The 21669-nt window shown below is 47.2% G+C and overlaps 1 protein-coding gene across 3 annotated transcripts in view; it reads right to left on the reverse strand.

Annotated features, from left to right (window-relative positions):
* Nucleotides 1–2946: 2946 nt before the first annotated feature.
* Nucleotides 2947–21669, reverse strand: part of ITGAL (integrin subunit alpha L) — a 60570-nt gene continuing 41847 nt past the window's right edge. For 2 of the 3 annotated variants that reach the window (XM_077141238.1, XM_077141236.1), the window contains 13 exons: nucleotides 17855–17911; nucleotides 17687–17760; nucleotides 17177–17318; nucleotides 15300–15410; nucleotides 14824–14903; nucleotides 14624–14710; nucleotides 12955–13030; nucleotides 7945–8058; nucleotides 7639–7695; nucleotides 7435–7533; nucleotides 6931–7026; nucleotides 6101–6211; nucleotides 2947–4262 (listed from right to left, as the gene is read on the reverse strand). In XM_077141238.1, the coding sequence (XP_076997353.1) occupies nucleotides 4098–4262; nucleotides 6101–6211; nucleotides 6931–7026; nucleotides 7435–7533; nucleotides 7639–7695; nucleotides 7945–8058; nucleotides 12955–13030; nucleotides 14624–14710; nucleotides 14824–14903; nucleotides 15300–15410; nucleotides 17177–17318; nucleotides 17687–17760; nucleotides 17855–17911 (1269 nt within the window). In that variant the 3' untranslated portion in view covers nucleotides 2947–4097. The remainder of the gene's footprint in view (nucleotides 4263–6100; nucleotides 6212–6930; nucleotides 7027–7434; nucleotides 7534–7638; nucleotides 7696–7944; nucleotides 8059–12954; nucleotides 13031–14623; nucleotides 14711–14823; nucleotides 14904–15299; nucleotides 15411–17176; nucleotides 17319–17686; nucleotides 17761–17854; nucleotides 17912–21669) is intronic. The other variant, XM_077141237.1, reaches the window with a different exon arrangement.

Below are 21669 nucleotides of genomic sequence, written 5' to 3' on the forward strand. Positions count from 1 at the left end.
GATAGGCCACGCCTCAGGGAGTCACCTGGCTGCCGGCCCCTCCAGACCTGAGTGCCTACCAAGGTTCAGTGCCCCTTCATTTAATCCCTGCCAAGGGTTTATTCATTCTATTTCACAGCTGAGGAAACAGGCTCACACTGCTGAGTTACTTGCTCCAAGTTGCTCAGTGGCTTAGAGGCAGACCTGCTATTCCACATAGTAGCCAGGCCATGCTGGCACACGTGGGAGCCGTGGCTCTCATACGAGGTCTCATGGGCTTTGGGATCCTGATGCCATCCCCTCCCCCACACCCATCCTCAGGGCCTTAGAACTTCTAAAGAGCACGTTTCAACCCAGCTCTCCCTGATTTGCAAGCTCTGGAGGCACCCTTAGGGATCAGGTAGTCCAATGCAGTTGTCAGTTTAAATTATTCTTAGAAGCAGAGCATTTATTTTTTTTCAAGTGAAATCTTACATTTTAAAAAGACCTTTGTCATGTTTACACATTTTTGCAGGCGCCATACCACTTTCAAATGGACTGGTACCCCAGTCCTCATATTTAATATAATTTCTATATATCACTGTATATGTTGAACAGGACTGCAGTTGATTACCTAACTTGCTGTTGCATTTGTAGATATTTACTTAAACATTTATTTAAATTGTCCAATTGAATTTTCACAGTTTGGAGAGGTTTTTCAGCTTCTAAACATGTTTGTAGGCCCTTGAAAGCTGGCAGGCACTGGGCCCATGGTGCTCGGTAGATAAAGTGGCGTGTGTGCACAGGACCTCAACATGTGGAACCAGACAGAATGAGGATGGCGACCCCGCTGCCCAGCCCTTGTCCCTCTCTTCCAGCACAGCCCCTGAAGTACTTCCAGAGGCCAAGGTTGCATAGCAAGCAGGTGAACAAGCTAGAACTCCAACCCAGTTCTCTCATTTTAAAAAAACTTACATGAATCTGCTATAGTTTTCCATAGTTATTCTCTATATACTTGTCCAACCCAGTTCTCTTGACTCACTGTCCAGCGCGCTCCTTTTTCTACTACACCATCCTGCACAATTAAACAACCATTTCTATCTACCGTTATTATCATGCACTTATGTTTCCAAACGTGCTAAGCCATTTACAACTGGTACCTCATTTAATGCTCACAAGAGCTGAGGTATGTGCAATTTTACCCGTTTTACAGAAGAAGGACTGAATCTCAGGGAGGTTAAGTAATTGCCCCCGCCTCCTACAGCAGAGTCTGGATTCGAACCCAAGGCTGGGTGGAATTTAACTGTTTTCCTAATACTAAGAGGTTTGCTTTTTCCACTCTTTCTCTCATCAGTGTACAGTGATAGCAAATGTCACCACTTTGATGGCTTAAGGAATTAGGGCTCATGTCCTCTTAGGCTTTATGTTTTTGTTTTAATTTCTGATAAATACCAATAGATATAACCCATATAAACAAAAGCTCTTTGGGGGTTCTCAATAACTTTTAAGAGCATGAAGAAGTCCTGAGATCAAAATATTTGAGATCCACTGAATTAAACATTTACCGAACACCTCCTAGGTGCCAGTCCCAGTGAGGGGCTGGGTGTTGGTGATGCTTGAGTGAGGCTGGGGTCCTTGCTGTCAGGACCTCATGGTCTCAGGATGGGCGCCAGCAGAGCTGGACGGCCGTATGTGCCCCAGTGAGTCAGAAACAAAGTGCTGATGGACATGGTCCAGGAACCCAGGAGGTGGGGAAGCCTTTGCCGAGGAGGTGCCCTGAACGGGACATGCAAAGGACCGAGGTGGAGGAGGGCGCACAGGCCTGCAGGGGTGGGAAGTGAAGGTGAGATGGATACAGTCTTCCCGGGTCTGGGGATGGCAGGTCTCATCCCGAGTTGAATCTCACAGGTTGTTTGTTTCCAGGCTCGATGAAAATATTCACATTTGTGTTTTACGCTCACATAATGCTTCTTGGCGTGGCCTCCCTGATACCCGTCTAAAATGGCCCCCTCCATCGCCCTCTAACCTGCTATCCTATTTTATTTTCTTCACAGCCCTGAACACTGCTTGAAATCACGTTTCTGTTTTTTTTCTGTTTTCCCTCAAGTGGAAGCTTCCTGAGAGCAGGAAATTGTCCGTCTTTTTCATCATGTTCTCAGAGCCCAGAACAGAACCTGACAAAAAATAAGCACTCAAAAGACACAGAATGAGGAAAATCTGACTGAGGTTTCACAACATCTACAAATAATTTCAAGTACTTTTAAGATTTCGGTGACATTCCTGACATTTTTTCCCCTTTGGGAAGAGGTGCCTCACTTCTTTTCCCTGATGTCAGGCTGATGAGCCAGCCCTGCTATTCTTAGGGGCTGTACCAGAGAAGGGGGCAGAAGAGGCCCGTGGGGAATGATTGTTCTGAGCCTGGCATGTGAGGCTTGGGAATTTTCACTTTTCCCCTTTGATGGTGGTGAGGAGCCATTAAAGGTCACCACTTGGGGGACCAAGATATCCACTAGAAATGCACCCCCTGCCTGCTCCCTTCCACATGTGGACCAGGAGCTGGCTTCAGCCACTTAAGAGTCCCCCAGGGTCCTACCGACCACAAGAGGGCAGTGTTGACTGGCCCCTTCTGTCTCTTCTAAAAGGGGGCCTGAGGGCCATTCCCACCAATCACTGCTTTAAAAAAATAAAAAACAAAAACAAAACAAAACAGAAAACCCGGATGGTCTATACTCACATCTTAATGGATTGTCCAATGCCCCTCTATAATCCTCACTTTCTGTTCTCTCTCCTGCTTCTCTTTTGCATTAGCCCACAATGTCAGGTACAGGGCAGTCTATGAGGGGCATCACGAAAAAAGAAAACAGAAAGAAAAGGAAAACGAAGATCTGACCATTTTGGTTCCATTCAGAGAAATGATTGGGAAGGAAATGTTAATTTAACTCAGTCAGGCTGAATGTTACACCAGCACAAAGATATCACAAATTTGGATAGACTTTCATATTTATTGGATAAATACATGCAGGAACTGTGCTTGGTGCAGGGGATTCAGATGGAGACGTGGTCTGCACCTGAGCTTACAGTCTTTGGGGGTCACTGGAGTGTGGCGGCGTCCTGGGAGAGGATGGGAGCAGAGGGGGAGGAGACCGTGGGAGGCTGAGCCTTGAAGGGTGCAGATGCCACGGGTCCCTTCAAACCTTTTCCTCTATCTTCCCACAGTTTCCCATATTAATTCAGTGAAACTGTGCCAAGTACCGTTCCTGACCCCTGTCATCACCAGGGATCCTGAGTGAAAAAGGCAGGCCTGGTGTCTGCCCTTACGGAGTTCATTTTTAGCCTGAGAGACAGATATTAGTAAATTATTTAACAATTAAATTCAAATATGACCTGTGCTATGAAGGCCAAGTGAAAGGTATTAGAAGAGCATGTAATACGGGAATCCAACTGAGCTGGGGCAGAGGCTGCCCTAAGGATCTGATGTGTGAGTTGAGATCTGAAAGCCTAGAGAGGGTTAGCCAGGAGAAGAAGAGGAGGAGAGGGTATTCCAGGAGCAGAATGGATAAAGGCAGGGATGTGGGAGGAGCCTGGCATGTGAGCAAGGCTGGTGTGTTGAATCTTAGAAGGGAAGGTGGGGAGGCCAACAGGCCCCTTTTGCAGGGTCTAGAAAGACAGATGAAAGAATGTGGGCTTTAGCCAAAGAGCAAGGGGGTTGCAGCAGCAAGGCGGTGACACGGAAAATCACTCTGCTCTCTGGTAGTAGAATGGAAAGCCGACTGGACTCAGGCAGGAGGGAGCACAGGGAAGTCAGGGTAATTCAGTCTGGGAGTCTGAAGCGTCTTTGCACAGACAAGGGGAGGTGAAGTTGGGGCCAGAAGTACCACTGGGTCCGATGACTACAGTTTCTCTGAATTTAGATCAAACATTCCTCCAGGGGAAGGAACAGAAGGGAGCTGGTGGAAGCCAGGACCATCCTATAACAACAAGGCCTCACCTAGGAAGCCCTCTTGGCCCACCCCTCAGCAGACCCTCATATACACCTGGGGAGGCGGCAGGCAGGGCTGGAGCGCCCGGTTTGAGATAGGGAAACTGAGGCCTAGGGAGGGGCAGACCAGCCCCAGGCATCCAGAGTCCAGTCATGGGCTTCAGTCCTTGCCACCTCCATCCTGGTCTTCCTCTTGGTGGAGACGCTCCAGGCAGCCTGGATCCATGGCCTCTTCCCCAGACGCCAGCTGCTGAGAGCCTTCCTCATTTGGGGTACCTATGTCAGCCTCCATCTTCTCCTTCAGGTTGCGTTTGAAGAAGCCAACCTATAGGGAAACAATAAGTGGGGGAGCAAAAAGTTCACGGAGTGCTTTGGACCAGATCACTCCAGCAAAATTTGAAAGGATTATTTCTGTTGCTAAGTCATATGTGCGGTAAACACACGGGCCTGCCCCAGGGATGGGTTGAAGATGTCTACTCCCCATGGATCTTGGCACTATTTTAAAAAGCTGTAAGTTTAACAGTTCATTCTTTAGGATCATTAAACTATCCTGTACCAACAATGCCATGTTAAGAGTTGAAACTGGGAGGTACTGTTGAGGCAGTAGGGTATGAATGAAGTGTCAGCCTCCAGAGCTCAGTGCTGAAGGCTCCAAGTACCAGGAAGGGCAGGGATTTGATTACTCAAATCTTACTAGAACAAGGAAGATGTGCTTCAAGGTCAAATTCTATTCCTACATTTACAGAGGCATCTAGAAGTTCTCTGGATAAAGAATGATGAAAAATTCCCACAGATTTAATTTCCCATAGGGTGACCCACTGCACTACTTGGCCAGGATTAGTATGATTACTAACACTGCATGGTTACTATCAGTAAAACATTTCCTCTCACATGGCACACTGCAGAGCTATGTGCTTCAAGGTCTCGTCGCACTCATCCTCCAGGGTTCTACATTAGACACTGGCCACAAGTAACCCAGGCCCCTGACATTACACAGGGCTTTGGTCATAAGTGTGTAAGGGTGAAGTGAAATGTATTACAGAATCAACAGAGGATAAAAACACCACTGGTAACTGGGTCATGGTTTAGGGATTTTAAATAAATAAATAAATATATATATATATGTTTTCCTTGGCCATATATATATATATTTTTTTTTTCCTTGGTCTAGTTCTTTCACCTCTAGGAATTAATCCTAAAGAACACTTGGACAGTGTGCAAAAGATGTGGGAAAGGACAGTGTTTTTGCCACATTCTTTGAAACAGATGTCAACTGGAAACCATCCAAATGTTCATCAATGGGGAGCTCATTAAATAAGCGAAGGGGCATCCCGACAGCAGACAAATGCCCAGTGCTCAGAAAGCGAGACGTCCACCTTCCTGTGCTTATCTGGGAAGACGTCGAGATACACTACCCCAGGTGGGGAAGACAAATTCTCCAGCAATATATAGATATAGTATTACCCTAATTATGTTTTCTACACATAGCCACATAAACTGCCTCTCTCTCTCTCTCTCTCATACACACACATGCTACCAAAAATAAAAAACTGAGGAATATAAACAAAATGGTTGTTAGGGACAACCTTCTGCGAGTACAGTAGGGAGAAACTTTGATTTCCCACATTCACTTTCTCCTGTAGTATTTGGAATTCACACATGGAACATCTGCCCCTTAACTTTTCTTTACCTGGTTAATGCCTAAACCCTCAAACTCCAGATCAAATGCCCCCTCCTTTTGGAGGCCCTCCCGGCCTCATCTCCCCAGCCTGCTCCCCTGCTTAGGGAGCCCCTGTGGTATGGGGCCCTGAACACACAGGTCCCCTTCGCAACCCTCACTGTGCCATCCCTGCTGTCTCCCTCTTCAGACCGTGTGCTCCACAAGGGCAGGGATTATGTTGCAGCTTCATGTGCCACCCAGGAGGCTCCTGATGCATGGCAGCTGCCTTTCCTGTCCTCTCCTTGATACCTGGTCCTGGCACTGCCGGTGCTTTGCTGAGGGATGGTGGAAAAGTCTGTCTTACTCTCTGGGCCCTGGAGGCCTCATTTCTAGAAGGAGCCTTAGTGCTCCCCGCTCTGGGGTTCTCCATCTAGACTCCTGCCAGGTCCCCTCTCCCTGGCCCAGCAGTCTCGGCAATGCCTCTAACTTCTGGCAGCTCCCACCTTGTACAGCGCCAAGAGGATGAGCAGCAGCAGCAGCAGCCCCCCGGCACCGCTCAGCACGTAGAGGTACAGCATGTTCTTCTCGTACACCACGTCCACCTTCATGACAACCTGCGGAGGACATGGGCAAGGGCAGGAAGAGCCTTTCCCAGTCCTAAAATTTCCTTACAATCTGGCCCCAGTCCCTACATCTTATCACTTCCTGTCTGCACTGTCGAACCGACCAGGGTCTAGTCCTGTCTCTCTCCCTCCGCGTCACCCCCCCCGCTGTTGTCACCAGTGGTTGGATAAAACCACCCCGTGGCCCACCTCACTAGAGCTCCAGGGTAAGTCCCAGGATCTCAGCTCAGCGTTCAAAGTCTTCCACAATCTGACTTCTGCTTACGTTCCTAGCTTCACCTTCCCTCATCATTCTCCTCCTGCCAGGCAGAATGAACTTCCTGCTCTTGCACCCATGCCCTGCCCCCTCTCTCTAGTTCGGGCCTCTGGCCCTGCTGTTCTCTGGGCATAGGGCGCCCTTCTCTCTACTCTCTGACTGCTTTGTCAGTACCTCTTGGCTGAGCTGCCACCAATTTATCTCTATCTGACATTAAGCCCCACCATCGCAGACAGCTGGCCTGTAGGCTGTCTGTCTGCCCACCTGCAGCGATGGGGAGCTCACTGCTTCCAAGGAAGCCTTATCCTATATGGATGGTTCCGACCATCTGGAAATTCTCACTTATGTTAAGTCCAAACCTTTTCCCAGGTAATTCTTCCTCCTCTAGCCCTGCCCCGGGGTTCCTCAGATCCCTCTCTGACCCTTCCTGGATCTTCTGATGAGGCAGAGATACCTGGGCCATGGAGGCATTGCTGCCATACAGGTGGAAGTGCTTGCTGCTGTTGAAGGAGATGGAGAGGGAGCTGCAGAGGCTGAACATGGAGGAGGCCTGGGGGAGGATTGGGGGAAGGCATTAGATCAAGGGAGACCAAGGACCCACTGACTACTGTCCCCACTTCAGTGCCATGGGAGAAGGAAAGGAGCATGCATCCCCATGAGGCACCTGCCACTATGCAAGTCTCCTGTGGCATTCTAATGCGCCCCTCCCAATGTTAGGAGGAAAAATTTTCTACAAAGAACAAAAAGAACCATTCATAGGCCCCTGAAAACATTACTGTAAATTTCAAACAAGTCATGGTCCTCTTTTCTCTGCACCTGTATAAACACTGAGTTTTTTTTTATCAGGATAGAAAATAAAAATGGAGACAGACTATCTGGTGGGGCAGCCATCCCTCAACACCCATCCAAGGTGTCTGGCCCCGCACAAGCACTTCCATCTGCTGGGAGCAGGTGCTACCTCAATCTCTCCCACCAGCTCCACCGTCCCCTTCACTTGGATGAGGGTCTCCTGTTTGAAGGCAACTGGACAGCGGAACTCGGCTCCAGAGAGACAAGGCTGAAGGAGACAAAGAACAGCAGGGGTGGGGAGTCAAGAGGCCTGCCTTCGCCACCTACACACTGCCCTGCCTGTGCTCCAGTTTCTTAGCTCACGTGTCCAGACCTCAGCAACACCAGAAGGCCTCTTCAGATCCTCATGATGACAGGTGACAGGAGGTTCCTAAGAATGACGCAGTGGAGTATTCAGTTAGTCCAGACCTGAAAGAGGACACTGGCCCCTTAAGGCAGATCCGGCCTCCCTTTGCCTACTGGCATCCCAGTCCTCCCCCACTGTCCTTGGTGGCTTTGGACATCAGAGTACGACAGGACTCTGTCCTTATTGCCTTCCCACACGGCTAGCTCTGCCATCTGCACCCATCAGAGGCCCCCCACGGCCCAGGCCCCTCTCCCTTCCCCTAGGGGCACTCACCATCTGTATGGCCCAGGTGTGCCTGACAGGCTCCTGGCTGAGAGGTGGTGGCACTCCCACCACAGCCTCCAGGGCAGGTGTGCTGTGGTCATGGATGGAAGGCTGAATCCGCACCTGGTGCACAGAACAAGGGACTGCAAAGCCCTGACTGACAGCCCCCCAACTGCCACCCCAAACCTTCATGCCCTCCAGTGTCTCTCCAGTCCTCCTGGCTGAGCCGCAAAGGCCTGCTACCTGCTACTTAGGCAGTGTGTAATGACCAAGCTCAACCCGCCTCTGCCTGCAAGTCCTCAGCCTAGGTTTACGTTACATGCTCTCCCTGCTTTGCTCCACATGGCAAAGCCTCACATATCTCAGGGTCCTGCTCAAGCACCTTCTCTGAAGGTTCTTCTGACCCCTCAAGGGCAGGACAGCTGCCTCAGTGCCTGTGCTTTCCCAGCAGTCTGAACAACCTCAGCAGAATGCCCAGGTATCCTCCTGGCTGTCATTATCTCCACTAAACTGTGAGCCTCAAGAGGGCAGGAGCTGTGTCTCACTTCATCTCCAAGTCTCTACTGCTTGGCACAGAATCCAGACATTAAAGGCCTCAAAAAGAGGTTTTGAATGAGTGAATAAATGAACGACATTTTAACAATGGTAGATGAAAAAATTATTTCTAAACAAAGGTTAGGAAGGACTCATTTTGGCAACTGTGCATTGAATTAATTTAAGAAAACATATCCAGAATATCCTTTATCTTGAAAGGGTTTTCTCTGCTAGGATTGGGAGACTCAGAAATGTATTTGAAAAGTAACATCAATGAATGTCCCAGGAAGGTCAAAGCAGCGAAATATATATCCAATTTGGTGGTTCAATTATTCATTCCACAAACAACTGTGGATACTTTAAGAATTAAATTAAATTAAAAAGGACTAATTAAAGGGGCAGTACTGGAATTGAACTGTATAAGATAGAGGAGATGGGGTAGGGCACCCAGAAATAGAAAACAGTGGGGGCTGGGCCAGCACTGGGTGAGCATGATGAGGTGGAAGGGTAGGGTGCCTGGAAGGAGAGATGGGAGATGAGGCTGGAGAGGAGGCTTGGGATCAGACTGCGGGGCCCAAAAGGCTCGAGAGCAACAACTTAGGATGCTGTCGACTAGGCAATGGAGAGTCATGGAAGGTAGCTGGGGAGGGCAGTGGCTCCAGGGAGATTTATCCACTTCAGGCATAGGATGGACAGCAGCTGGGAAAAGCGGATCTTCAAGGCCCAAGCTGGGAGCCAACAGTACAAGTACAAAACAATGAGGACCCGAGCCTGAGCAGTGACAGGGCTACCAAGAGAAGAGGATGTAGCCAACAGAACTTGAGGAATGGAGGAAGGAGAAATTCACTCAGACTGGGAAGCTCTGCTGGAGAAAAAGGTGGTGTTTTCAAAGGATTCCAAGCAAGCCAAAGGTTTGCTGTTCTCAGGGAAAGAAGAGAAATGTGGTTTAGAACCTGCTGAGACCAAGGCTTCAAGAGGAGCAATTCTACTCTCAGGTACAAGTCCAAGAAAAATGAAGTCCTAGGTCCACACAAAACACTTGTGCATGCATGGTCACAGCAGCACTGCTCATCCCAGCTCTAAAGAGGAAACAATCCAAGTGTCCATCAGCTGATGAATGGATAAATAAAATGTGCAATATTCCTGTAATGAAATAGCTATAAAAGGAAATGGAATACTAACACACGTTACAACATTGATGGACCCTGAAATCCTTATGGTAAGCGAAAAAGCTGGTCGGTCACAAGAGGTCACATATTGGGTGACTCCACTGATATGAAATGCCCAGAACAGGCAAATCTAGAGAGGCAGAAAGTAGATGAGTGGTTGCTAGGGCTGGGGGAGGGAGGAATGGGGAGTGACTGCTGATGGACACAGGGCTTCTTTTCGGAGGAATGAAAATGTTCTAAAACTAGATAATGGTGATGGCTGCACAACTCTGCGAATATACTAAAAAACCCTACTGAATTGTAAACTTTAAAGGAACAAGTTTTCTCTGTAAATCTATAACTGCTCTAAAAATTTTTTTAAAGGGTAAAATGTACAGCATATGAATTACTATCTCAAAGCTGTTTCAAAAAAAGGGGAGGGGTTAGGAGGATAGCCAATGGGGATGACTGACAAGCTGCAGGATGGCTGCACTGGAGGAGCAGAAGGAACACTGACCTGGGAGCCAACACGTGGAGGATGGACCCTGAATGACACTGGGAAGTGAGACACACAAGGTGGAAACTGTCAGAGAGCAATCAGTGTGAGCCCAGAAGAAACATGCAGCTGCTGCGAGGGAAGAGTAATTACAACACAGCAGAAGGTCTAGGGCTGGGAACCATAGGCCACCCTTTACTGAACAGTAACACACCAGGACTCACCTGATCTTCGTTATATGCGTTATTTCCTTTAGTCCCCGGAATATTCTTACGTGGGGTGGTACCATCATCCCACTTTATAGGTGAGAGAACTGAGGCTCGAGGAGGGTGGCTAACTTGTCTGAAGCTATCAAGCTGGCATTTTGACTAAGGCTGTGACTCCCGAGACTGGACCCATGGTGCTCTTTCACCCCTTGCATGACACTGGTCATAATAATGCTAAAAACAACTAATGCTGACTGAAACCTTTTTATGTGTCAAGCTCTACTATGTTAAGCACTTAACTGGCATTTTCTCATTTGCTCTTCACTACAACCCTATAAGGTAAGTGTTGTTATTAGGCCTTCTTTAAGGACTAAAAAACTGAGACTCAGATTAAGTAACCCACCCAAGGCGAGACAGCTTTAAGTGGTAGAGCTTCAAAAAGATTTCATATCTGTGTGAAGCCAAAGCCTCCGTTACTAAGCATCCAGGGGGAGCAGCTAACTTCTACGATGGGGGACCATGAGGAAGGAGAGCCTGCAACCCAGCTGTCCCACTCTCCCTAGGTTTCCATGCCTGTCTAGCTCACAATAAACCCTAATTAAAAGCAGACTTCTTTGTTACAGAAAGGATCTGACTAAATGGGACAGTTTAAGAAAGGGGATGGATCACCAGAGTCCCATGCTGTGGAGAGTGTTAGAGCACTGGCCAGGTTTCACTAAGATGGAGGCCAGATAGATGCCATTAGCGACAGTGGCTATGTACAGGGCCGAGCAGTGGGGAGCCAGATGCATTGGCCTAACATGAGATTGGGTGGCGAGATGGATGGAAGCACCCAGCCCTGATGACTCTTCCAAGTAGGAAGATGGTGGAAGCTCAGGCTGAGAGAGGCTAGAGTATAAGGAGGCTTCCAAAGAGCCCCCACCTCACCCCTGTAATCATCGCCACTCCCCCAGGTACCATTCCAGCACTTTAAAGAAAGTAACCCATTTAAACTTCACTACCACCCTGGGAAGTCTTTATTCAAAACTCCACTTAGTCTTAGGAGGGTAATGAGGCATGGAGCTATGTCCCTTGCTCAGGGTCACGTAGAGCAAGTGGCAGAGATGGGATTTAGGTCAAGCCTATATGATCACAATTTGGGGGGACAAAAGGACCTGTCTGGCTGACCTCCTGGGGCCATTCCAGTCAATAGCATTAGAAGCCGATTCAACTGAACATCTGAAATACCCTATCTCATGGTGGTGATGGTGGTATGACATGGCGAATGTAATGAGCGCCACTGAATTACTTATTTGAATGTAGCTAAAAGGGGAAATGCTAAGTTGTATTTATGTTAGTGGAGTAAAAATTAAAAATAAATAAACTCATAGGACAGACAATACAAATAGTGAGCCCTAATACAAACTATGAAGTTTGATTAGTTGTACAATTATAATAATATTCTTTCATCAATTACGACAAAGGTACCACGCTACTGCAGGGTATTGATAAAAGGAAAACTGTGTAATTAAACTGGGTGGGTATGGGAACTGTGTATTTTTTTGCCTAATTTTACTGTAAGCCTACAACTTCTCCAATAAAAAAAATTATTTTTAAAAAAAGCAATAAAAAATACAGTGAAGGAAAAAAAATCCTATTTCAGTGCAAATGCCTTGCTCAAAGGCTGTCCCTCTCAGAATGAGATTGTTCCAGCCTCTTTTCTGAAAGGGCCCCAATAGCTTGTGGTTCCTTTACCACTGGGCTGCAGTCCCAGGCCATCCTGACTCCAGCATGGCTTTTGGGAATCACGTCTTCTCGGGTCTCAGTTTCCTCTACAGTAAAATACAAATGCTTTTGACTCAATTAATGCCTACTCCATTCTCAGAGGTTACCTCTAAGAAAGTTTTGGTCTTGGACTCAGCAGTCTTAGCCCAGGGCCAGGGCACCTTCTTCCTCTGAGCTCCCCTAATGCCGACAGTGGTCACAGCCCAACCCCCACTGCAAAGTGGCAGACCATTCAGCTGAGGCAGGTACTTGGATTTTGGAATTCAAGTACGTGCATGCTTCTGACCTCTTCCCCTTTGGAGCTGGGTCACCTAGGCAAGTTACTCAACCTGTCTGTGCCAAAAACTTGTCATCTGTGAAAGGGGAATGACAGCATCTGTCTTACAGAGCTCTCACTTAGAAAGCACCAGCTACAGAACCCAAGACTCAGGTTCAGTGTGTGGGAATTATCAGTTATTATCACATGCGTTCATCTGTTTCTCTCAGCTGAGAGTCCCTCAAGGGCAGGAACCCTGTTCATTTACTGCTGCCTCCAGCACCCAGCAGCTACCTGACCTAGAACAGCAGCTCCTTCAATGTGTTGATTAAAAAAAAAAAACTAGCATCTTTCTCAGAGCCTTGCTTGCTCTCAAGTTTTAAAATTCTATACATAATGAACCTGAGGAGTGAGAAGTAGTTAGTGGGGAACTTGTCACTGGAAGCCTTTAAGCAGAGGCTGTGAAGCTGGAGAGAAGGGGTTATAGATTGGGATGGAAAGCTAGTCTTCCTGAGGAGGGGGGCTGGGTCTATTTGGTCTTGGCATACTAAGTCCCCAGGATGAGGTGGAAGGAATGTGCGGCCTATAAGGACACTTTCACATAGAGGCTCATACCTGGTACACGTGTTGGACATGGTGGATCTTGGGACCTTTGGAGGTAAAATGGATATACATAGTGGAGTTTTCCTGGCTGTTGAGAGAGAGAGAAGAGCAGAGATGTGTGGTGAAGGCAGCACCCAGTCTCCAGGAAGGCAGCAGGGCCTGGGTCAGGAGAATTGCCAGCCACCATGCTTGGCCCTGCAAAGGCATGACCATGAGCTCAGTTAATCCTGACAACCATCTGTAGCAGCTTCCCTGTGGAATTTAAGGCTCATAGGAGTGGGGAGTGGGTTGTCAAGTTCTTGTCCAGGGTCCCACAGTAGAAAAGGAGGATTAGAATCCAGGTAGAAGCGTATCCTGGGAGCCTGTGCTCTCTCCATTGCACACCACCTTACCAACGTCACCCCTGGAGCCCAGGCCTCACTGCTCGTCTCCTAGATGATCTCCTCAGCCTCTCTGGGAACCCCCGGACCCCCTCGTGCACAACCCTTCCAATGTATACTGTAAGAATGACCTTCCTCTAGAACTCTCTGACTCTGTCACTCAGCTGCTCTGAAACCATCAGTGGCTTCCATCTGGCCACAGAATCAGGCCCAAACCCCCCATATCGGAACCCACCTGTCTCCTCCAGTCTGCCTTCCCACCACTCTCTTGAAGATATGTGCCCTTTGCTAAGTCTGCCCACTCCCTGCTCCCCAGATCTGCCCCATCATTGCCTGCCCCATCATTGCCTGCCCCGGTGCCTCTGCTCATGTGATTCTCTCTGACAAAACATCCTCCTTCCTCCCTGGCAATTATACAAATCCCACTCATTCTCCAGACATCACTCTAAGCCCCAACTTCCCCATGAACCCTCTGTCTCTCCTCTAGCTCACACTTGTGTCTCCTGGCTTGAATTTCATATCACATTTCAGATAATCTCATTCCATTGGGCATTTATGTTCCAAAGCACCGGGGATGTGGGCTCACACAACTGCCCTGCCCTCAGCTAACTGAGTCACCCTGAGATAACTGTTCTACTTTTCTAGGTTCAGTTTTCTTTTCTCCAGAATTAGAAAATCCACTTAGCAATTTCCACAGGTCCTTCCTGCCACAGCATTCTGAGATTCTATGTGTGTCTCAGTGAGGTCTTTCCATCTTGATTGGAAAGCCTATAAAGGCGAGGGTCATGGTGAACACTTTTCTTCTATCTCTTCTAGTGCTGCTAGCCCCCAAGAAGGGATGGAGCCCAGAACCACCAGAAAGAGCAAAGAGCTCAAATAGGGCTTTGGAGTCAGGCAGGTTTAAGTTCGAATCCTGGCCTCAGTAATTCCTAGCTGTGGGACCTTGGACAGGCACCTCCCTTGTCTCTGAGCTCAGTTTGCTCATTAGTACACCGGAGAGAGGCACAGCTGTCTTCCAGATGTGGTGGCAGCTCCAAAGAAAATCAACTTTGCGAAGCACATGGCTCAGGGTCTGACATAAGGTCAGCATTCAGGATGCTTTTTCTTTCATCAGCAACTGCTCTTTTCTAAAAGGCATTTCACTCTTTTGAGTGTTGAAACTGTTGGGGTTTAATTATAGTCAACCCTGGGCACTTGAGGAAAAGGGGGACTTAAATGAAGGGCCAAGGGAGGCAAGGTCAGGGTCCTGGGTGGGAAGGCTGAGGTGGGAGAAAGGAAGACAGGCACCCGGCAGGACTCACTCCTCAATGAGGACGTTGATTGGGTATAGAAGTGGGATGCTGGTGGCAGCTGAGTTGTCCTTCAAGAGGCCTGAGTCCTCATTTTCACTGCATTGGGGAGAGGGAGAGGAACAGTGTAAGGAGAAGAGCTTGGCCAGGACTGCGAGGTAGTCCATGTGCCAGCCAGGGACGCTGGCAGGAACCAGCCTGGGCCTGCTCACCAGCTCACGTTGGCATGCAGCTTGACCGAGTCTCCCCAGGAGCTGTTCAGCAGCGTGTGAAACATCAACTGGATAACAGCCTTGGAGGGAAGGAAAGAGGATCGAGGGGTAAAGAGCCTAGGTCTCAGGGGCCAGTGCCAGCACCCACAACCCTAGCACCAGCTGCCATCGTAGCAGCTACCATTTACTGAGTACCCACTACATCTCACACACGGTACTAAGAGCTTTAGCCCCACTGTATAGACAGAGACACTCAGGCTCCAAATGGTTAACTCGTGTAAGGTCACAAAACAAACACCCCAATCCCATGTTTGCCTGTTTCAGTCTATGGGCTCAAACGTGACAAAAAATGGCTCCTCATACATTCCTCTTGGGATAAGGACAGGGCAAGCCCTTCCCTAGAGCAGAGGACGCGCAGCTCTTCTGCCAGCATGCTAAACCTTGCCTGTCTGGCTCCTCAGGACAGAGATACTCACCGAGCTGCCTGCTTTAAAGATTGGGGAGCTCACGTTGCAAGCGAGGGTCTTGGCTGGGAGCCAGGACTCCTTGGGCAGCTCTTCACAGCTCACAGGAACCTGGTTGTTGGGCTAGGAGTGAGGAGAGAGAAGACAACCTCTTTTAGGGGACAAGGCTAAGGATTCCACCAGGGGCCATCAACTTTCAGGGCCCACCTCCTCCAGGGTTTTGTCCCTGCTGAGGCACATTTTGGGAGAGACAGGGTCAGAGAATCAGGGGTGCAGACAAGAGTTTGAGTAGAAGGAGATTCACTGCACACTATAATAATGAATAATTAAAAGCAACCAAACAGTTCAAAGAAGATAGGCAAGGCTCAGTAAATTACAGTTCAAAGGAAAGAAAACTCTGAGGTCATTAAAATGCTGCTACATCTGCCAACTCATCAACTATTTTTAAAATGTACCACGAGCTTGAGCCTGTGCTAAACACTGTAACTCATTTAATCCTCAGAACAATCTTATGAGTTCCAGATTTCTGCCTTGGGTTGGGAAGGGATATAGATGACAAACCAGAGGTTCAGAGAGGCTAAGAACTAGCCTAAAGTCTCCTGTTTAGACCACAGCAGGAACTTGAACCCAGATCTGTTCGACTCTGGATCTCAAGTCCTTAATCACTCTGCCAGATGCCCCTCCTGGAAGTATTTTATGTTGCGGCACAGAAATGATTCATGACTGAGGGGTCTGCTCAAAAGATAATGTTGAATGAAAAAAACAGCAAGCTCCTTTTTTCCAGAAAATGGGGCAGGTGTGTGTGTGTGTGTGCGTATGTGTGTGTGTGTGCGTGCGTGTGTGTGAATATTTAATGGATAGAGCTTCTATTTGAGGACATGAAAAAGTTCTGGTAATAGAATGTAACTGATTCCACTCAATTTTGTACTTAATTATGGTTAAAATGTCAAAGAAAAAACTTAAAATGTTATCCTTATTATGAGGTTTCTATAAATATCATTTATACTGGCTGCACAAGGCCATTAGTTTCTAATTGTTAGAACGCAATACATTTTAATGTAAACATTTTCTTAAATTTGTTTTGATTTTATATCTTCAGTGACTCACATATTTATGAGAAAATGGATGAACAAATAAGTTAATAAAATTAAACCATCAAAAAATGTCATCCTTAAATATATATATATGCACACACACACACACACAGAAAAAATACACAGAGAGGAAAAAGTAACCACATAATGATTAAAATACCAATTAGTGACACCAAATAAAAAAGTTTAAATATGCAATGTGATTGATATGTGCACATATATACAGATAAAGATCATGTAAATACATATAGGAAAGCAAAAGATAAACACCAAAATAGTAGAAGTAGTAATTGCTGAGTTGTAGAAGTATGGTGATTGTTTCCTTCCGTAAACTTCTCTGTAATTTCTGAGTTACCACAATGATCATGTATTACTTTTATAATTATTTTAAAAATACAATTTATATTTAAAATAAGCCAGATCATCCTGGAATCCACTCTTACGACCTCTCCGCAGGAGCAGGTACTCTCATACACCCTGTGTGTGGTTCCTTGGTCACCAGGGGTGCACGAGTCCCTGGCCTCCTTGCTAACCCTGTGGGTGAATGTCAACAACCTCACTTTGTGGTTGTGGAATCTGAGGTTCAAAGAGGGTAAACCTCATACCTCGGCTCACATAGCTAGAGGGTGGCCATCAGGCTGATAACCCAGATTTGAGCCCAAGACCACAGCATACTAGCTGTGGCCAACATTTTCAGGCTTTGCTGGCTGCCTGTGCCTTGGGGTGGGGGAGGTGGGGGGAAAAGCTGCAGGAAAATGGCAGCCTGCAGCAGGTGGGCACTGCCTCCCTGCTCACCTTGAGCATCTCCACTTTGCGGAAGGAGAGTCCCTGGGGGAAGCTCAGGTTCAGCCGGACCCAATAAGCATCTTCTCCCCAGTTCTTCAGTGTCAGCTCCACAGAGAGGCTGGCAGAGGGAGTCAGACGCAGAACTTGGGATCTGGAGGGAAGACAGAAAAATTACGGGACCAAGAGGAGGGCAGCAGGAGCTGAAGAATTTTGGAACGGAGGGAAGTGGTAGACCAGGAAAAGTAAAGACATAAAAATATGCTCCTCCACTCAGGTTTTAACTTTTGCAATCTCATCTAATCCTGAGAGGAGCTCTAGAGGGAAGTTATTAGCATTGCCATTTCTCAGAGAAGGAAACTGAAGCACAGAGAAGGGAAACAGCAGTCCCAGATTACACAGCCAGTGAGTGGAAAGGGGGTCCTCTGGCTCTGAGCCCAGTGTTCTTTTCAGCACACAGAAGCTGCCTCAGGAAAGCCCAGACTAGAACAGCAGGCCTGGGGATGAAGCAGTTTTACAGACCTTGGAGAGGAGAAGGACAGCAACAGGTTTGCCTCACACTTCTTGTCCTCACCACAGTTCTTCTCAAAAGGGATCTGAAAGGCCAGAAGAAAGTACTGGCAGGCTCAGGACCCCAGCCCAGGAGGGGGCCTCACCCCTGGTCTCTGCCTGCAGCTCTTTTCCCCTTACCTCCTTAGTCTCAGAGTGTGGTGAGGGTCTCAGGATGGGCTGCATGTCTTTGTCCTGCTGAACATGGAGAAGGGGAAGGGCCGGAGACAGGAGAGATTAGTTGAGGCAGCAGAACCCCTGCAGAGGCCTGAAGGGGTTGGGGCAGTGGGGGCTGTGGGGGCTGTGGTCAACCCCTCACAGAAGCCAAGTGTCTTCCCTGGGCAGGCCCTGCCCTCTTCCCACAACCACCTGTGCAACCCTACTCTGGTGGCAGCTCTTTAATGGGAGGTGAGGCAGAGGGGCCCATTCCCCCTTCTCGACAGTTCTGGGCATTGGTGAAGCAGCTTCAAACAGTTTTTTCCACCCCCAGTGTCTTCCCTTAGCAGGAACTCCATGCTGGGTACATCTAGACTCACCTGCCCATAGACAGGTCTTTTATCGTGGTTCTCCTCTACAAACCCCACTGCCCCCCTAGAATGGCTCTCCATCTCCTATCAGATCAAGGCCAACTTTTTCAATGTTTCCTACACTTTGACCCTGGATCACGCCCCATGCTGGGGCACTGGGTAAATACCCACAAACAAAAGACTTAGAGCCCGCCCTCCCAATGCAATGAGAAACACACAGGCATTTACAATAGGGTTGGGAAGGTGTTATGATGGACAAATACAGGGAACCTTCCAGGATTCCCTGGAGGATTCCCTTCTAGAATCCTGGAAGGGAATCTTCTCTCATACTTGGCGATCAGGGAAGCTTCCTGAAGGAATGATATCTTTGCTGAACTCTACTGATGGGAAAGAGGGAGCCAAGTGAAGAGAATGGAAAAGGAGGAAGAGAGATGTGATGGTTTGGAGCTATAAGCATCCCAGAGAAACATTTTCCTAAATTTAATCCAATCCTGTGGGTGTGAACCCATTGTAAGTAAAACCTTTTGATGAGGCTATTTCAGTTAAGGTGAGACCCACATCAATCAGGATGGGTCTTGATTCTACTACTTTAGTCCTATATAAATGGAATGAATTCCGACATGAGAGAGGAAGCCACAGAAGCTAGAAGTTGAAATCAATGAAACCCAGCAGAGAACAGAGAGCCCAGCAGATGCCCCATGTGCCTTGCCATGTGGCAGAAAAGCCAAGGATCACTGGCAGCCAGTCTTTGGGAAGAAAGCATTGCCTTGAGGATGTCTTGATTTGGACATTTTCCTGGCCTCAAAATCTTAAGTGAGAGAGATGGAGGGTCTTGGCCAAGATGGCAGCTTAGCGCGTATAGGGTTTAGTTTGTCCTCCTGAGCAGCTAATCAATAGCCAGAAACAGTACAGAACAACGGCTGGGGCCACATCAGTGACCGGACACACAGCATACACCAGTTGGGACCAGTTGGACCGGCTGCAAGCCCACCCAGAACCATGAGTTCCCCAAGCCGTGGCAGCTGGCACCCCTGCCCTCCCCTGCAACAGGCTGCTTCCCAGAGGGGATAGGAAAGAGAGTTTACCAGCAGTAGGGGCTGAGCGCAACCAAACTTCAATGGTGGAATTAATTAACAAATTCTGACTACTAAAAATAGGCCCTCAGCTGAACCTTGAGTAAAAGTGGGGGTCACTGGTTTTTGCCCTGGTGCAGAGGGGACAGGGCTGATGGAAAAAGAAAAAAAAAAAACAGAGGTTTTTTTTGGATTTGAAAAGTCTGGGCCCTGAAGGAAAGGAGGGGGCACACAGGACCTGGAGATACACAGAGTAATGTACCAACTTAAACTCTTGATTGGCAAACCCGAGGAACAAGGGTCCTTTCTCTTTCTTTTTGGTGGCTGTGTTTCTATGGCTGGACTGCTCTTTGGATACAGCTGTAAGGCTTCTTGGGCTCCATTGCCCCAGGCATAAGAAGAATTAAGCTTGTTTGAGTGTTTGTCTGGAGCCTGTGACTTCTCCAGGAGAAGGGTGGGGCCCAGCTCAGGTGGAATCCCTTCCTCAAGGAGTTCAGACCCCAGGGTCTGGAAAAGTGAAGTGATCAAAGCCAGCCTACAACCTCTCCTCTGTTTCCACCATGCCCCCAGCAGGGAGAGTGTGCTGAAGTTAAAGGTACTGCATCACCTTATGCTGGTGGCACCTACAGGCAGACAAGTGCCACATATGGGCAGGATAGGAAAAATGGAGAGCCCAGAGGCTTCAAAACAAAGCCTCTTTCAATCTTCTGGGTCTCACCCTTAGAGAAAATTGATGCAGGTAACTCTTTCCTCCTGACAGGAAGCCAGTTTGGTCTGGGAAAATCTGGTTGGGGTCTATAATACCTAAGTAGACCCTCCTAAGGGAGGGGAAAAGGCACTATACAGGCAGGGCAAGAAAAAAGAACTGAAAAATTCTGATCTGTTAAACAAAACCTAAGCTAGAGGTCCAGAATAAGCTGAACTGAATGTCAAAAAACAGACAGACAACAAAGTCATCCAGCAAGAAAATCCTAGGTAAAAAAAGTGAAAACACTCCTCAGAATAAGCTAATTAATGTAATTAAATGCCTAGACGCCAGCAAAAAAAACAACTCATTCTAGGAAAATTGAAGATATGGCCCAGTTAAAAGAACAAACCAACAATTCAAATGACATACAGGAGTTGAAACAATATAATTCAGAATGTTCGAACAGACATGGAAAACCTCATTAAAAATCAAATCAGTGAGTTGAGGGAGGATATAAAGAAGGCAAGGAACGAACAAAAAGAAGAAATCAAAAGTCTGAAAAGACAAATCACAAAACTTATGAGAATGAAAGGCACAACAGAAGAGATGAAAAAAAACTATTGAAACCTACAATGTCAGATTTCAAGAGGCAGAAGACAGGACTGGTGAACTGGAGGACGGGACATCTGAAATCCGACAAGCAAAAGAAAACATTGGGAAAAGAATGGAAAAATATGATTAAGGACTCAGGGAACTGAATGACGATATGAAGCTCACGAATATACATGTTGTGGGTGTCCCAGAAGGAGAAGAGGAGGGAAAAGGAGGAGAAAAACTAATGGAGGAAATCATCACTGAAAATTTTCCAACTCTTATGAAAGATTTAAAATTACAGATCCAAGATGTGCAGCGTACCTCAAACAGAATTGATCCAAAAAGATGTACACCAAGACACTTACTAATCAGAACGTCAGATGTCAATGAAAAAGAGAGAATCTTGAAAGCAGCAAAGAAAAGCAATCCATCACATACAAGGGAAGCTCAATAAGACTATGCATAGATTTCTCAGCAGAAACCATGGAGGCAAGAAGACAGTGGGATGATATATTTAAACTACTAAAAGAGAAAAACTGCCAACCAAGAATTCTATATCCAGCAAAGCTGTCCTTCAAAAATGAGGGAGAAATTAAAAAACATTTTCAGATGAAAAATCACTGAGAGAATCTGTGACCAAGAGACCAGCTCTGAAAGAAACACTAAAGGGAGCACTAGAGACAGATTCTGAAAAGAGAGAGGGTGGAGAAGAGCATAGAAAGGAAGACTATCAGGAAAGGTAAAAAGAAGAAAGACATATAAAATCCAAAAGGCAAAATTGGAGAAGAAAGTACTGCCAGTACAGTAATAACACTAAATGTTAATGGATTAAATGCCCCCAAAAAAGACACAGACTGGCAGAATGGATTAAAAAACAGGACCCATCTATTTGATGTCTACAGGAAATGCATCTTAGACCCAAGGATAAACATAAGTTGAAAGTGAAAGGTTGGAAAAAGATATTCCATGCAAATAACAATCAGAAAAGAGCAGGAATAGCTATACTAATATCCAACAAATTAGACTTCATATGTAAAACAGTTAAAAGAAACAAAGAAGGACACACTATGTATT

This window comes from Tamandua tetradactyla, chromosome 23 (assembly GCF_023851605.1).
Source record: "Tamandua tetradactyla isolate mTamTet1 chromosome 23, mTamTet1.pri, whole genome shotgun sequence".
Lineage (NCBI taxonomy): Eukaryota > Metazoa > Chordata > Mammalia > Pilosa > Myrmecophagidae > Tamandua > Tamandua tetradactyla.